The 16,411-nt window shown below is 41.7% G+C and overlaps 1 protein-coding gene across 4 annotated transcripts in view; it reads left to right on the plus strand.

Moving 5' to 3' along the window:
- The first annotated feature begins 280 nt into the window (after positions 1 to 280).
- LOC139474140 (mitogen-activated protein kinase kinase kinase 7-like) overlaps positions 281 to 16,411 on the plus strand; it is a 78,108-nt gene continuing 61,977 nt past the window's right edge. For all 4 annotated transcript variants that reach the window (XM_071257021.1, XM_071257023.1, XM_071257022.1 and 1 more), the window contains exons 1-8: positions 281 to 460; positions 3,131 to 3,310; positions 5,727 to 5,772; positions 6,794 to 6,932; positions 8,902 to 9,026; positions 9,724 to 9,852; positions 11,092 to 11,149; positions 15,895 to 15,967. In XM_071257021.1, coding sequence (XP_071113122.1) covers positions 401 to 460; positions 3,131 to 3,310; positions 5,727 to 5,772; positions 6,794 to 6,932; positions 8,902 to 9,026; positions 9,724 to 9,852; positions 11,092 to 11,149; positions 15,895 to 15,967 — 810 coding nt within the window. In that variant the 5' untranslated portion in view covers positions 281 to 400. The remainder of the gene's footprint in view (positions 461 to 3,130; positions 3,311 to 5,726; positions 5,773 to 6,793; positions 6,933 to 8,901; positions 9,027 to 9,723; positions 9,853 to 11,091; positions 11,150 to 15,894; positions 15,968 to 16,411) is intronic.

Genomic DNA, 16,411 nt, shown 5'->3' on the forward strand with positions numbered 1-16,411 from the left:
ATCCACTAATATTTTACACATTATTTGAGAAGCGGTGTGATTTATCTTCGGCTTCCGTGGAGTCTCTTCATGAAAACTTATCACATCTACATTTAACAGATAGTGTATATTTTACAAGTAAGAACATAATTGTATTGCAAATATAACCCATTATATTTTACTTGTATTCAGCTTAATATCAAACATATGCAAATATATGTTTCTTCATTTGCATTTTCACTTTAAAACATATTAAAGATGAGTACTGTTATTGTTAGTTGTGCAAATAGTATGACATCGCCCATGTTTACGTTTTTAGCATGGAGGTTTGACAGAAATGTTTAACTTTAGTAAACTCTGCTCAAATAGGCAACGCAAATGTATTTTACTTTGACTTAATCACAGAGTGTTGAGCGGCGAAATGGAATCCCCTCCAACTTTTGTGGAAGAGATCGAGTTCAACGAACTGACATTTCATGAGGTGAGAAACATGTTCTTCCTACTTTTTAAATGATGAAGTATGCAAGGCGGGACAGCCTGATGACGGTTTCAACACCCGCCGCACTCTGCACACTTGATGTTAGACATGCTAGCCTGTTATGTATGGCCACAGAGGTCAATCAGTTCCGTGTTCTACACGTGCTTTGTAGGGTCACGTGATCTTTGGTCTGGCCACACCCTTTCCAGTTCTGTGAATAGGAACTTGTTAGCTGTGAAATCGTAACTATTCGCCCCTCTGCCTTAACTACATGAAATCCACGACATATATACGATTAACGTCTTCATGACGGTTTACTGACATTCAACTGACAATGCAAATTCATAACTATGTTGCAATGTTTACCATTTATCTTTCCATAAATATTATCAAGCCAAACCTTTCCTTTGGAAATGTTTTATTATTTGAGTTACACAACGACTGATGTTGTGAACTCAACTTAGTTTTTGCAATTTTAAAACTTTTTATTGGAATATTTGGTGTATTTAAAGCACCAGGACGCCAGTAAAAATAGCTGATACCCCCCAAGCTTTCTCACCTCAGCTCTCCTCATTCTGCGAGAGAAGGGTCTGCTCCAGTGGCACACTACAGAAGTAGTATTCATTAGCAGGTCAGGAAGTGCTTAATTTCGGTGAATATTCCTGCCTAGTCTCTAGCTTCATATGACAGAGCATTAATGTTGTACTTGTAGTCATGGTTTGATAAACACTGGCTTCTCTCAATAATGACGTAGACAGAATTTCAAAATGGGCTGCAAGATTTCAAGTTGAATTTATTCCTGAAAAATCTGAATCTATTGAAGTTACCCTAGTAAACCCTTGATGCAAACCTAACTTATATATGAATGGTACAGAAATCAAAGATGTTCAAAGTCATAAGCACCAATTTTAGGTATTACTTGGCGAAGTAATTGTACATGGTAAATGCACATTGATTATATTGCAAGGAAATGTTGGCCTCTGGTTAATTCTTTAAGAAGTTATAAATATCGTCTATCTCGAACTACCTTAGAAACCATGTACAAGTCATTTATCTCACCAATTTTTGATTGTTGTTGTCATATTTGGGACAACTGTACTAATGAACAAGATAATTTACAAGAAAAAATAAACTTAAAAATTAGATGCCCTTAGAACCATATGTGGTGCTTTACGGGGTACAAGTCATCAGAAGAATTAGAATGAAACAAATTTTAAGTCATTAAACGACAGAAGATACAATTCAAAATTGGTAATGTTTTTTGAAATGAATAATCATTTCACCCCAGAATATCTTCGTAACTGATTCCTAATACAGTTCCGGAAAGCACAAATTATAACTTAAGGGTTAAAACTAATCTTCAAACAGTGAAGTGTAAAACTAAAGCTTATACAGATTCATTTATACCAGCTACAACACAACTTTGAAATATGTTACCAGAAAACCTAACGAGGGCAGAGCCCTTTTTAAGAATTTGAGAATTTGCTTCATGTAACTGGGATTTAAATGTTGGAAACAGGTTATGTCAAGTTATTCACAGTCACGTCAGGCTTAGCTGCAGAGATCTTAACGCAGATCAGTATGATAGATATATTTTGGATACTAAAACTTGTTCCTGTGGATATCATACCGAAGATGCTTTACACTTCTTTTTTTGTTTGTACAAATTATTATTTTCTTTTCAAAATGAAATGTTTTTTTACAGCATGGTTATTCTGTGCAAACAGTGCTATGTGCTATGGATATTTGCATTTGAGTAAGGAAGAGCAAATCCAAACATTAGATTCTATTCAAAACTTCTTATTAAAAACTGGCAAATTTTCAATTAAGTAAATAAATTGTTTAATATAAACTGCCAATATATTTATTATATATATACACACATCTAACTTGGCGTGTACAATTCATTTGTTACATCTAACCTTTGTTGGTGTATTTATTGCATCATGTCTTCTGTGTAATGGAGCGGTATTAACATCAGTGCTATGCTTGTTTACCAATCCATTTTCACATTTTTGTGAAAATAAATATGTTTAAATCTTAAAGGGGAATGGGGAAACTCTGACCTTGCATCCTTAAATCCTTACAGATATTTATTATATTATATATTTTGGAAGGTCATACTTTTCTACAGCCAACCTTTTAAGAATTTTGATCAACTAAGAAGTGTGCATAAAAATATCACTCGTAAAATTGAATTAGCCAGTCAGGCTAGGGACATTTCAGAATCTTTTACTGCCAGCTCCAAGCTATCGAGCCAGCGGCTGTTTCGCACACTGCTTTGGTGTTGTTTATACAAAAAACATTTTATCCATATGTGGTTAAAATATACTATTAATTATGCTTTTTATCTTATGTGGAACTCTGACAATACCATTTCTTTTCATTTGAACAGTTACATTAATTAATGAAAATTTTTAGATATACCAATCTTAAGCATGTTAAAACAAGTTCATAAGAATCTGTTTCGTCTAGAAAGAACAACTGATAAATCCGGTAGTCCATATTATGACACTAAAATCAACGGAAGATGATGCATAGAGTCACATTTGGTCTGAAAGACTCAAAAGTATTCAGCAGAGACTGTGAATGATATTGATCTTAAATGGTTCTTTGACAGAGAAAGGATGTCTTTCATTGCCATGTATTATCATGATTATATATCTCTTTTAGATTGTCGGTAAAGGAGCATTTGGTGTTGTGAGTAGAGCGAACTTCAGAGGGACTGATGTTGCTGTCAAGATAATAGAAACGGAATCTGAAAGGAAGGCCTTCATTACTGAGCTTAAACAACTTTCCAGGGTCAGCCATCCCAACATCGTCAAGCTGTATGGAGCATGTACGAAGTCACCAGTAAGTATTCAAATTGCTCATGCAATACAAGTCCCCTGTGAGGGTTCCATGACAGAGCAGGCTTCCTGTACACCATGGTTGTCTCCCCTGTGAGAATTCCAGTGCAGTATATACCCCCTCTATACCATGGTTGTCTCCCCTGTGAGGATTCCAGTGCAGTATAGACCCCAGTATACCATGGTTGTCTCCCCTGTGAGGATCCCAGTGCAGTATAGGCCCCTGTATACCATGGTTGTCTCCCCTGTGAGGATCCCAGTGCAGTATAGGCCCCTGTATACCATGGTTGTCTCCCCTATGAGAATTCCGGTGCAGCATAGGCCCCTGTCTACCATGGTTGTCTCCCCTGTGAGGATTCCGGTGCAGTCTAGGCCCCAGTACACCATGGTTGTCTCCCCTGTGAGGTTTCGGGTAAAGTATAGGCCTCCTGTATACCATGGTTGTCCCCCCTGTGAGGGTTCCGGGGCAGTCCAGGCCCCAGTATACCATGGTTGTCTACCCTGTGAGGATGCCAGTGAAGTATATGCCTCCTGTATACCATGGTTGTCTCCCCTGTGAGGATTCTGGTGCAGCATAGGCCCCCTCTATACCATGGTTGTCTCCCCTGTGAGGATTCTGGTGCAGGATAGGCCCCTGTATACCATGGTTGTCTCCTCTGTGAGGATTCCGGTGCAGCATAGGCCCCCAGTATACTATGGTTGTCTCCCCTGTGAGGATTCTGGTGCAGTATAGGCCCCTGTATACCATGGTTGTCTACCCTGTGAGGATTCTGGTGCAGTATAGGCCCCAGTATACCGTGGTTGTCTACCCTGTGAGGATTCTGGTGCAGTATAGACCCCAGTATACCATGGTTGTCTCCCCTGTTAGGATTCTGGTGCAGCATAGGCCCACAGTATACTATGGTTGTCTCCTCTGTGAGGATTCTGGTGCATTATAGGCCCCTGTATACCATGGTTGTCTCCCCTGTGAGGATTCCGGTGCAGCATAGGCCCCCAGTTCACCATGGTTGTCTCCCCTGTGAGGATTCTGGTGCAGCATAGGCCCCCAGTTCACCATGGTTGTCTCCCCTGTGAGGATTCTGGTGCAGCATAGGCCCCCTGTATACCATGGTTGTCTCCTCTGTGAGGATTCTGGTGCAGTATAGGCCCCTGTATACCATGGTTGTCTACCCTGTGAGGATTCTGGTGCAGTATAGGCCCCTGTATACTATGGTTGTCTCCCCTGTGAGGATTCTGGTGCAGTATAGGCCCCTCTATACTATGGTTGTCTACCCTGTGAGGATTCTGGTGCAGTATAGGCCCCTCTATACTATGGTTGTCTCCCCTGTGAGAATTCTGGTGCATTATAGGCCCCTGTATACTATGGTTGTCTCCCCTGTGAGGATTCTGGTGCAGCATAGGCCCCCTGTATACCATGGTTGTCTCCTCTGTGAGGATTCTGGTGCAGTATAGGCCCCTGTATACCATGGTTGTCTACCCTGTGAGGATTCTGGTGCAGTATAGGCCCCTGTATACTATGGTTGTCTCCCCTGTGAGGATTCTGGTGCAGTATAGGCCCCTCTATACTATGGTTGTCTACCCTGTGAGGATTCTGGTGCAGTATAGGCCCCTCTATACTATGGTTGTCTCCCCTGTGAGAATTCTGGTGCATTATAGGCCCCAGTACACCATTGTTGTTTCTTGTTTGGATTCCTCCCAAGTTAAGCTGACACCGCGATATAACTGGAATAATTTTTAAAGCGGCCTTAAACCCAGCTCACTCACTCAGAATATTACAGAATTTTCTTTTGTCCCTTTGAGTGGGTAATATGCTTGACCATGGTAACAGGGGTGTTTTTCAGTCAAGTCTGCAGAATTTTGAATCTTCACAGTCCTCCTTGAAATGGATATGCACAGAGCAGCAACCAGACATTGTCAGTGCTTTCCCATAGAACATGATGTTGTTGTGTTGGAGGGGATTTAATGTTATCAGATTTCTATGACCAATTCTTTGAAAAATGGGTAATGTATTATTTTTGATTTAGTGCCTTGTTTTAAAACACAAAAACAAATTTGGATCAAAAGGCTTTTTTTATTTTGAAGATTTTGCCATAAAACATTCATAGAATAAAGAATTTAGGATTCCCTTGTTTTCCAACAGTTGTGTAGTAGGTCCATGATGCTATTGTAGGACATACTACATGAACACTTCCACCATGTCCACTTTCACTGAAAGCAACTGAAATCATTCTCCTGAGAACAGCAGATTATCAGTGTGTCGTCTTGAAGTCCTGGTGTGTGTATTATAGTCACATATCTCCATTTCTCTTCGGTTCTGTGGCATCTGTTCTGAAGTGATGTATGCTGTCACCACAGTTTCACCTGGTTGATAGTTGTGGAATAACAAGAAATGGTTTTGAAAGATGGCCGTTATTTTGCAGGTTTGTCTTGTTATGGAGTATGCAGAGGGTGGCTCTCTCTACAATGGTATGTCACATATACTACGTTTCATCATTAAATAATCTAACTGTCTGATCGGCCAGTCACAGTCTTGTAAAACAGATGGCTTGATGGCCTGTATGGAGGATATCATGACATCATCATGTTTGGCGTGAAGTCGCTTGATGCTGTTCCTGTGTTTTGGGTTACCACACTGAAATGGTGGTTACAGGAGATATGTTAATACTAATTAGCACACCTCACAAGCTTCAGTGTTATACATAATAGTGAAGTATGCAATATGTTGTTTTAGTAACAGATACCACGTTTATGATCCAGCCCAAATGATAATTGGTAAAATAGAGAAACATTTTTAACCTCAGTTTGGTAAGATACCAAGTTTAACCATTCTGAATGGTGAGATTAACAATACCATGAGCTCAGTTTAGCCATTCTGAATGGTGAGATTAATAACACCACCAGCTCAGTTTAGCCATTCTGAATGGTGAGATTAATAACACCACCAGCTCAGTTTAGCCATTCTGAATGGTGAGATTAACAAAACCACCAGCTCTGTTTAGCCATTCAGAATGGTGAGATTAATAACACCACCAGCTCAGTTTAGCCATTCTGAATGGTGAGTTTAATAACACCACCAGCTCAGTTTAGCCATTCTGAATGGTGAGATTAACAAAACCACCAGCTCAGTTTAGCTATTCTGAATGGTGAGATTAATAACACCACCAGCTCAGTTTAGCCATTCTGAATGGTGAGATTAACAAAACCACCCGCTCAGTTTAGCTATTCTGAATGGTGAGATTAATAACACCACCAGCTCAGTTTAGCCATTCTGAATGGCGAGATTAACAACACCACATACTTTTTTTATTTATCATGTTTATGGTCAACCTGATATTTTAGTTTTCCTTCCCGACCCATATTCTGCTAATACATGTAGTTTGCTTCTGATTATGATCAATGATTGATCAGTTGGAACAAATGGATTATATCCAGTGATCAATGAGCCAAGCTGAAGAATGTATTGTACTGAATGTATCTCCTGTTTCAGTGCTACATGGCTCTGGTCGCCAGCCGAGCTACACGAGCGCCCATGCCATGAGTTGGGCCCTACAGTGTGCCCGCGGAGTAGCGTACTTACACAACATGAAACCCAAGGCTCTCATTCACAGAGATCTCAAACCACCGAAGTAAGTGATGAGGCCAGATTCCGGGAAATATGTATTCAAGTAACATGCGGATAACATTAAGACCATAAAAGATATGTAGATAATATATATAGATAACATTTGTTTGATAATAACAATCTGTGTTTATTGAAAAATCCCCCCGAAAACTGGGTACCCCTCAAACAGAAAATTGGTGTCGGTTGTGACTATCAGTAGCCTGTGTGGCCTCCGTTAGCTGCGATGCAGGCCGCACATCGCCGTCTCTTTGAGTAGACTAGTCTTTGGAAGGAGGCTTGAAGAATCCCGTTCAATTGACGCACCATAAAGTCTTCCAGTTCCTGAAGTATATGTTGCTGCCATGCAGCCTCAAGACGTCTCCCAATCTTGTCCCAGACATGCTCATTGGGCGCCATGTCCAGGTACAAAGACGGCCAGGACATTACAGGAATGTTATTCATCCTGAGAAGATCCATAGAAACCCATGCTGTATGGGGACGAGCGTTGTCCTGCTGAAAGACCTGGAGTTGAGGTTGACCCAGGAAGAGAGGTCTGATGTGATTACAAAGAACATCATCCCTGTGCACGACAGCAGTCACACGCTGACAAAACATGTGTAGAGGGTTCCTGTGATCATAACTGAAGCCTCCCCACACCATGATGCTTCCTCCTCCCCTCCGGTCGGCCTGTAAGACACAGGAGTTAGCGTAGCGCTCATTACTTCGTCTCAACACTCTGATGCGGCCGTCCGCGTGAGAAAGGTTGAACTTGTTGCCTCTGTTGACCTCACCAATGTAGGTGCTGTTGGGCCCACTGCAGATGTTGTTGGCTGTGATGTTGAGTCAGCCCTGACGTAAGGACTTCTGATTCCCGTTGCTCTTAGACGACGATGAACTGTGTCAGCTGACATGGGATGACGTGGGCCATGATTGGTTGCAGCTGTCTGTGTTGCTCGTCGCTGTCGGTCATACAGATGTGTCACTCGGATGTTATGGTCCCGTGCAGGATTAGTCGGCCATCGGCCATCCATGAGGCCTCTTGGACACTGCCTGTCTATTGAAGCGACCGATCTGGTGATGCCTCACCACTGCAGTTGACGTTGATCCTGCCTGTAGCATCCAGTGACAACACCTCTCTGGAGTTCAGTTAATCAAACCTTGTTTCCTGTCCTTTTCAAAGTCGAGTGTGAAATGCTTGGTGTCTTTTTTTATATGGTGGCACATATTTTTGCATTTGATGTGTGCTGCATGTGCAAAAAACGTCAAACGAGCCGAAATGACTGCGCTCCTGCAATGTACTCAAAATGAATGCTGTATATAGTGAACAGTGTTTCTTCAATGCGTCTCTTTACTTTTGTTTACATTTCTTTTCACAAATTACTATTTTGTGCATTTCACAAAAAAACAAATTTGACTTGTATTTCTGTGCGGTTGAGTAAATGTAATCAGAACTTTTCCCCAAGTTCAGGACCCATAGCCTGCTTACATATTTTACATCTGGGAATAATCAGCATGATATCTTGGGTATTATTAGTTCTTCAGACAAATGACAAATATTTTACATGTGATAGTATGCAGTTATTTACCATGTTTAAAGATTATATGATGTGTCATTTAGTGAAACAGTGAAACCTGTTACTCCAGATCCCTTTAATCATGTTGATCCAGAAAACGAGCTAATGTGGTAAACACACTTACATACCTTATGTGGAAATCCTGCTATTGTGGAAAACCTGCTAATCTGGAATTCATGCTAAACCAGAAGACCCACCTGTATGATAACTGTAAAGAACCTCTCCAAATGTTCACAAGACATTGCTTCTTACATATCCTAATAAGAATTTGTTAATTCAGAAATTTGTTATTCTGCACAATTTCAGTGTCTTGATTAACAGGGTTAGACTGTATTAAATAATTGGGATAAACTATATTTGTCATCTGTATTTGTCATGTTTGATAGAAATCTAATCAAGTAATACCATTTCTGTCTGCAGTCTCTTGTTGATTTTGGGTGGCACTGTGCTGAAAATTTGTGATTTTGGCACGGCCTGTGATATCCAGACTCATATGACCAACAACAAGGGGAGCGCCGCTTGGATGGCGCCAGAGGTGTTTGAAGGTGAGCTGGTGATGACGAGTGGACCACCCTTTCGTGTAGCATCTTTCAACATGGCATTTGTAGCATTCCAGGTTCTAGTTGGATCAAGTGGGGACTAATTCCTGGCATCAGTCACGTCATTTGTCAGGTGACACTTGTGATATTTTTCACTCCCAGAAATATTCACAGATGATAACCTTTAATGTGTCAGTGTTCCTGTTGACTTTTGAAACTACCAGTCCTCCAGGACTAGCAACTCTAAAAATTACCAGTCCCCACTAATTTTTGTCAGTCCCAACTTTTAGCAAATAAAAAAAGCATAAAAATTACCTGGTTTTATTCAGCTTTGGCTGTACATTTGTTGTTGTTCAAGTTCGAGAGTCAATATGAGGAAACTATGATTAATATTTATCATGTTTATATTAACACAGGTGATAAATAATAATGATAATAAATAAGTAATGAATTTGAACACTATTTAGGGACTGTTCATTTATGGCTGGTCATGAAAAAATCTCTTTAGGAGGGCCATGAGAAACTGAAACATAAAATGGGGGATGGATGGAGGGCAGCAAGATATGATACGGTCATAAGACCAATCTCACCCCTATGATAATTAACCAGTTCCGAAATAAGCTATTTTGACTGTCTGCCTTGCCCTTTTATTTTATCAATGGCTTCAGCATTAGACATGATAAGTTGCTATGTTTTTATCCAGGGTGCAACTACAGCGAGAAGTGTGATGTGTTCAGCTGGGGTATCATTCTCTGGGAGGTGATCACCAGGCGGAAACCGTTCGACGAGATCGGTGGGCCAGCATTCAGGATCATGTGGGCTGTTCACAATGGTGAGTAAAGCTATGTGTCCATCTGTCAACCAGAACCGGAACAGACTGGACTGGGCACTAGACAGTTCATTAGCTTCTAGATATTGAGCAATTGTTAATGTATTTCAAGTGAATTTCATGAAGTTAAATTCTTTTTTTAAACATCATAACATGACCGGTTAAGCAGATGTGTAGCTTGGCATCAACTTTAAGAAATGAAGAGCTACTATGGAGGATACTGATGTAAAATAGCTGAATGCAGATAGAACAATTTGCTGGGCTTGGTGGGCAGGGACAAATAGAAGATTATTTGGCTGGCCTAACAAGTCTATGTATAGTCCAATCAAAAATATGGGCAACAAAACCGACATCCGGTTTGTAAACAGTATTACTGCCGTTCAGATTTCGGTCGATTGCAGGATTTGAAAAGCATGTTTACCATCAATTACAAATCTTTTCATGATTTAATCAAGGTGCACAAGTGATTTCATGCACTTCATGAGGCAAGACCCGTGTTTTATTGCAATATAGATCTTCGTTTCCGATCAGATCGTATTGACTAGGTGTCACCATTTTGTTTGAAGCCAATGCTTAATAGGAGAGGCGGAATCTGATTATTAAATAGGAGGGACATACAAGGGACATAACACGTAATTGCCACTGATGGTGCTATGATCGAGCCACACAATACCAGCCTAGTTTTGCAAGGGTGGAAACCAGACTTTTATAGTGAGTTAACACCCTTGTCTCAGGAAGATGACTGTGGCGTTGCGCTACAAAACAAAAGAGGTTTTGTTGTAGAATCTGTATGCTAGTTCGTCATCTTGGTTACTTCAGTGGTTACTCTGTGGGAAGGTATGTGACTGAACAACTCCCCACATCCTACTGGTGGTAAGAGGCAACTAAACTGGGGATTAGCTGTCTGTAATGACTGTGGACTACACATGGTAGTGGCTGACAAACTCCAGGGAAGACAAACTGCCATGTGGCTAACTGTGTGTCATCAATCCAACACTGGGAACTGATGCACATGACTGACCACTCGTCTGATCCAGATTTGAATGATTGGTTGGCAAAGTATTATAACTGGACAGCATTAGAAACTGGCACTGGTCATGTAGTCCTTGCCAAACTGCCCAGTAGTTAAGGTATCATAAGGACGAGTAGGGTTTTGCTGTATGTTTATCATTATAAGGACCTGTGGACTAAAAAATGTCTGTTTCTACTGCTGCTGTCATATTGCTAACTTTTATGTTCCAGGTAAAAGGCCACCACCGATAAGGAGTATACCCAAACCATTGGATATACTCATGCAGAGGTATGTGTCAATGCCACTTTTGTGTTGGACAGAAATCTATCCTTTCATGTCGCTGAGTGAGTGAGTGAGTCAGATTGGGGTTTAAGCTGCGTTAAGCACTATCATAGCATGGGAACGCCAGGAATGAGCTTTGACAGAGCATCCAAATCATGAATGGAGCCAGCTATATATTGATATAACAAGATTGTCGGAGTGTAGCCATTGATTGAACCTGCTATAGATGCATCGCTATTGTTCCTGAACAGATAGCAGTAGGTCCGTGACCATAAAACAGGGACACAGGGGACTGGTTTACATATGAATAATACTGTAAAGTAAACACCTTATCTCTGCAGGGAGTAGCCTTGTGGTTAACGCAGTCACTGCATTGGCTTGTAGTGCAAGCCAGTTGGGAGTAGCCTTGTGGTTAACACAGTTACTGCATTGGCTTGTAGTACAAGCCAGTTGGAGTAGCCTTGTGGTCATCACAGTTACTGCATTGGCTTGTAGTACAAGCCAGTTGGAGTAGCCTTGTGGTCATCACAGTTACTGCATTGGCTTGTAGTACAAGCCAGTTGGGAGTAGCCTTGTGGTCAACACAGTAACTGCATTGGCTTGTAGTGCAAGCCAGTTGGAGCAGCCTTGTGGTTAACACAGTTACTGCATTGGCTTGTAGTACAAGCCAGTTGGAGTAGCCTTGTGGTCAACACAGTTACTGCATTGGCTTGTAGTACAAGCCAGTTGGAGTAGCCTTGTGTTTACCACAATCACTGCATTGGCTTGTAGTACAAGCCAGTTGGGAGTAGCCTTGTGGTCAACACCAGGGGTCCGGAAACCGTCATATGCGCCGGACATGTCCGATTGGGAATCTCAAATGTCCGGTTTAAAATATTGCTTACCGGACATTTAAATTTTTCTGTCCGGACATTTTAAAAAGTATTGTCCGGACATTCTTAAATTTTGACCGGACATGATCAACAGTTAGGACTAAGCAATTTCTGTCTGCAATTGTAACACAATGAAGATTATCTACACTGACAAGCTTTGTTTGTTTTGATTGCTGTAAATACATCGTACCTAGAATGATAGTCCAATCGGTCAATCACTGTAATAGGCAATAAACTGAGTTGACACTGATTAATCGAGGATTTATTACTGAGAACATCTTGTTAATTTGAGTAAAATGTGTTTACAACTGTACATAAATACCTTGCATCATCGATGTACCTCATTATCCTCACAATGCTACGATACGTAACCTCAGACAAGAAGCGAAAGCGTGACGACAGCCAGTCAACCGATGCAGATCAGTCGAGCGGATCTGACAAACCCACAAAGTCTGAATGATCATTTTGTAAGTCGTGGCAAACGACTTTCACTTGGTTGACATACAATGAGGATTTGCCGATTTTATTGTTTTCAGTAGCTAGTCGTATATTGAATCTTGATTGACCGCCATTTTGCTTTCTGTGACGATCGATATCAAATTTTTTTATGGTCAATAATTAAGTAGAGATGAAAAAGTATTCAAATAACTATTGCTATCAAGGATAGTTTAGGATTTATGATTATATTATCTGTCTTGTTTTTAAATAATCTTTAGTTTAAAAAAACAACTTTTCCCGTGAGGTCACGTGATAACCAAATATGGGATAATAGTCTCGATCCATAATGTTACAACGCGTACACTTGAGCAGACTCATGAATATTAATTAGACCGTTCACAACGTTGACAGATCGTTATTATAACAGAAACAAACGTATGTTTTCCATATATATCTAAAATGATATTATTTGTTATTAATTGTCCGGTGAAGTAAACAATTTAAATTGAAACAATTCATAATTCATCATATTATGAATACGTAACAACTTGTAATTTGTGTGTAAAAAGTCGTACTAAAACACGCTGTTTGAAGGGGGCGTGGCATAAATGTAAATGTCCTATTGGGATTTTAAATTTTCCGGACCCCTGGTCAACACAGTTACTGCATTGGCTTGTAGTGCAAGCCAGTTGGGAGTAGCCTTGTGGTCAACACAGTTACTGCATTGGCTTGTAGTACAAGCCAGTTGGAGTAGCCTTGTGGTCAACACAGTTACTGCATTGGCTTGTAGTACAAGCCAGTTGGAGTAGCCTTGTGGTCAACACAGTTACTGCATTGGCTTGTAGTACAAGCCAGTTGGAGTAGCCTTGTGTTTACCACAATCACTGCATTGGCTTGTAGTACAAGCCAGTTGGAGTAGCCTTGTGGTCAACACAGTTACTGCATTGGCTTGTAGTGCAAGCCAGTTGGAGTAGCCTTGTGTTTACCACAATCACTGCATTGGCTTGTAGTGCAAGCCAGATGGGAGTAGCCTTGTGGTCAACACAGTTACTGCATTGGCTTGTAGTACAAGCCAGTTGGAGTAGCCTTGTGTTTACCACAATCACTGCATTGGCTTGTAGTGCAAGCCAGTTGGAGTAGCCTTGTGTTTACCACAATCACTGCATTGGCTTGTAGTGCAAGCCAGATGGGAGTAGCCTTGTGGTCAACACAGTTACTGCATTGGCTTGTAGTACAAGCCAGTTGGAGTAGCCTTGTGTTTACCACAATCACTGCATTGGCTTGTAGTACAAGCCAGTTGGAGTAGCCTTGTGGTTAACACAGTCACTGCATTGGCTTGTAGTACAAGCCAGTTGGAGTAGCCTTGTGTTTACCACAATCACTGCATTGGCTTGTAGTACAAGCCAGTTGGAGTAGCCTTGTGGTCAACACAGTAACTGCATTGGCTTGTAGTACAAGCCAGATGGAGTAGCCTTGTGGTTAACACAGTCACTGCATTGGCTTGTAGTGCAAGCCAGTTGGGAGTAGCCTTGTGGTCAACACAGTCACTGCATTGGCTTGTAGTACAAGCCAGTTGGAGTAGCCTTGTGGTCAACACAGTAACTGCATTGGCTTGTAGTACAAGCCAGATGGAGTAGCCTTGTGGTTAACACAGTCACTGCATTGGCTTGTAGTACAAGCCAGTTGGGAGTAGCCTTGTGGTCAACACAGTTACTGCATTGGCTTGTAGTACAAGCCAGTTGGGAGTAGCCTTGTGGTTAACACAGTTACTGCATTGGCTTGTAGTGCAAGCCAGTTGGAGTAGCCTTGTGTTTACCACAATCACTGCATTGGCTTGTAGTACAAGCCAGTTGGAGTAGCCTTGTCGTTAACACAGTCACTGCATTGGCTTGTAGTACAAGCCAGTTGGAGTAGCCTTGTGTTTACCACAATCACTGCATTGGCTTGTAGTACAAGCCAGTTGGAGTAGCCTTGTGGTTAACACAGTCACTGCATTGGCTTGTAGTGCAAGCCAGTTGGGAGTAGCCTTGTGGTCAACACAGTTACTGCATTGGCTTGTAGTACAAGCCAGTTGGGAGTAGCCTTGTGGTCAACACAGTTACTGCATTGGCTTGTAGTACAAGCCAGTTGGAGTAGCCTTGTGGTCAACACAGTTACTGCATTGGCTTGTAGTACAAGCCAGTTGGAGTAGCCTTGTGGTCAACACAGTTACTGCATTGGCTTGTAGTGCAAGCCAGTTGGGAGTAGCCTTGTGGTCAACACAGTTACTGCATTGGCTTGTAGTGCAAGCCAGTTGGAGTAGCCTTGTGTTTACCACAATCACTGCATTGGCTTGTAGTACAAGCCAGTTGGAGTAGCCTTGTGGTCAACACAGTTACTGCATTGGCTTGTAGTGCAAGCCAGTTGGAGTAGCCTTGTGGTCAACACAGTTACTGCATTGGCTTGTAGTACAAGCCAGTTGGAGTAGCCTTGTGGTCAACACAGTTACTGCATTGGCTTGTAGTACAAGCCAGTTGGAGTAGCCTTGTGGTCAACACAGTAACTGCATTGGCTTGTAGTACAAGCCAGTTGGAGTAGCCTTGTGGTCAACACAGTTACTGCATTGGCTTGTAGTACAAGCCAGTTGGGAGTAGCCTTGTGGTCAACACAGTTACTGCATTGGCTTGTAGTGCAAGCCAGTTGGGAGTAGCCTTGTGGTCAACACAGTTACTGCATTGGCTTGTAGTACAAGCCAGGTGGAGTAGCCTTGTGGTCAACACAGTTACTGCATTGGCTTGTAGTACAAGCCAGTTGGAGTAGCCTTGTGGTCAACACAGTTACTGCATTGGCTTGTAGTACAAGCCAGTTGGAGTAGCCTTGTGGTCAACACAGTTACTGCATTGGCTTGTAGTACAAGCCAGATGGAGTAGCCTTGTGGTCAACACAGTCACTGCATTGGCTTGTAGTGCAAGCCAGTTGGGAGTAGCCTTGTGGTCAACACAGTTACTGCATTGGCTTGTAGTACAAGCCAGATGGAGTAGCCTTGTGGTCAACACAGTTACTGCATTGGCTTGTAGTAAGTAAAATGTAAGATTAGGGTGGTCCTTTACTTTTTTGAGTAGTGTATAAATCTGTATGAATATAACCGCTATTGTATAAACAAGGTATGAGCTGAATGTGACCCTCTGTTTCCCACACAGTGAGTAAGTGAGTGAGTGAGAGTGAAAGTTAATTCTGCTTTGAAGAGCGTTTCGGTTATGTTACTGGTATGATGCTGACAAACTTAGGAATATAATCAGGAAAAATCAGGATTTAAACACGATCACAGATTTTTGACACGCCTAATTAAATTGAGAGACGCAACTATGCACAGTGATTACCAGCGCCTTAGTGGAATTGGCCACTGTTCCCTCTTTCCCCTAACGATGGTATTGTTGCTTCATCTACACATGTTTAACTCAGGTGCTGGTCCGGGAACCCCTCTGAGAGGCCGTCGATGGCGGAGGTGGACCGAGTGATGACTCACCTGTTTCAGGTAAGTGTCTGCTGGATCCAGAACAGATGCTGATGATAGGAAAGATGAAGAGAAGGAATATTCAGTATGAGGGGGAGTAATGGGTGTGGTTTAATGGTGTTGTTTCAACCTTGATGTATAGAGAACTAGTTCTGGATTCCGAGGAGCTATGTACCCAGCAGCCCTTGCTTGCCGTGAGAAACCACAAACAGGGGGAATAGATGGGCACAGTACATGAGCTGGGCCCCTTGTCACTAAGCGATCTTAGTGCTAAGATGATAGTAACTCCCATTCATTAACAAAAACTTAAGACAGTTGTAGCGCTAAGACAATAGTAACTTTCATAGTTTAATAAAGACGTAAGACAGTCATAGCGGTGAGACGATAGTAACTCCCATACTATAATAAAGATGTAAGACAGTCATAGCGGTGAGACGATAGTAACTCCCATACTATAATAAAGAT

Source organism: Haliotis cracherodii, unplaced genomic scaffold (assembly GCF_022045235.1).
Source record: "Haliotis cracherodii isolate W230 unplaced genomic scaffold, xgHalCrac1.p SCAF_3, whole genome shotgun sequence".
NCBI classification, from domain to species: Eukaryota; Metazoa; Mollusca; class Gastropoda; order Lepetellida; family Haliotidae; genus Haliotis; species Haliotis cracherodii.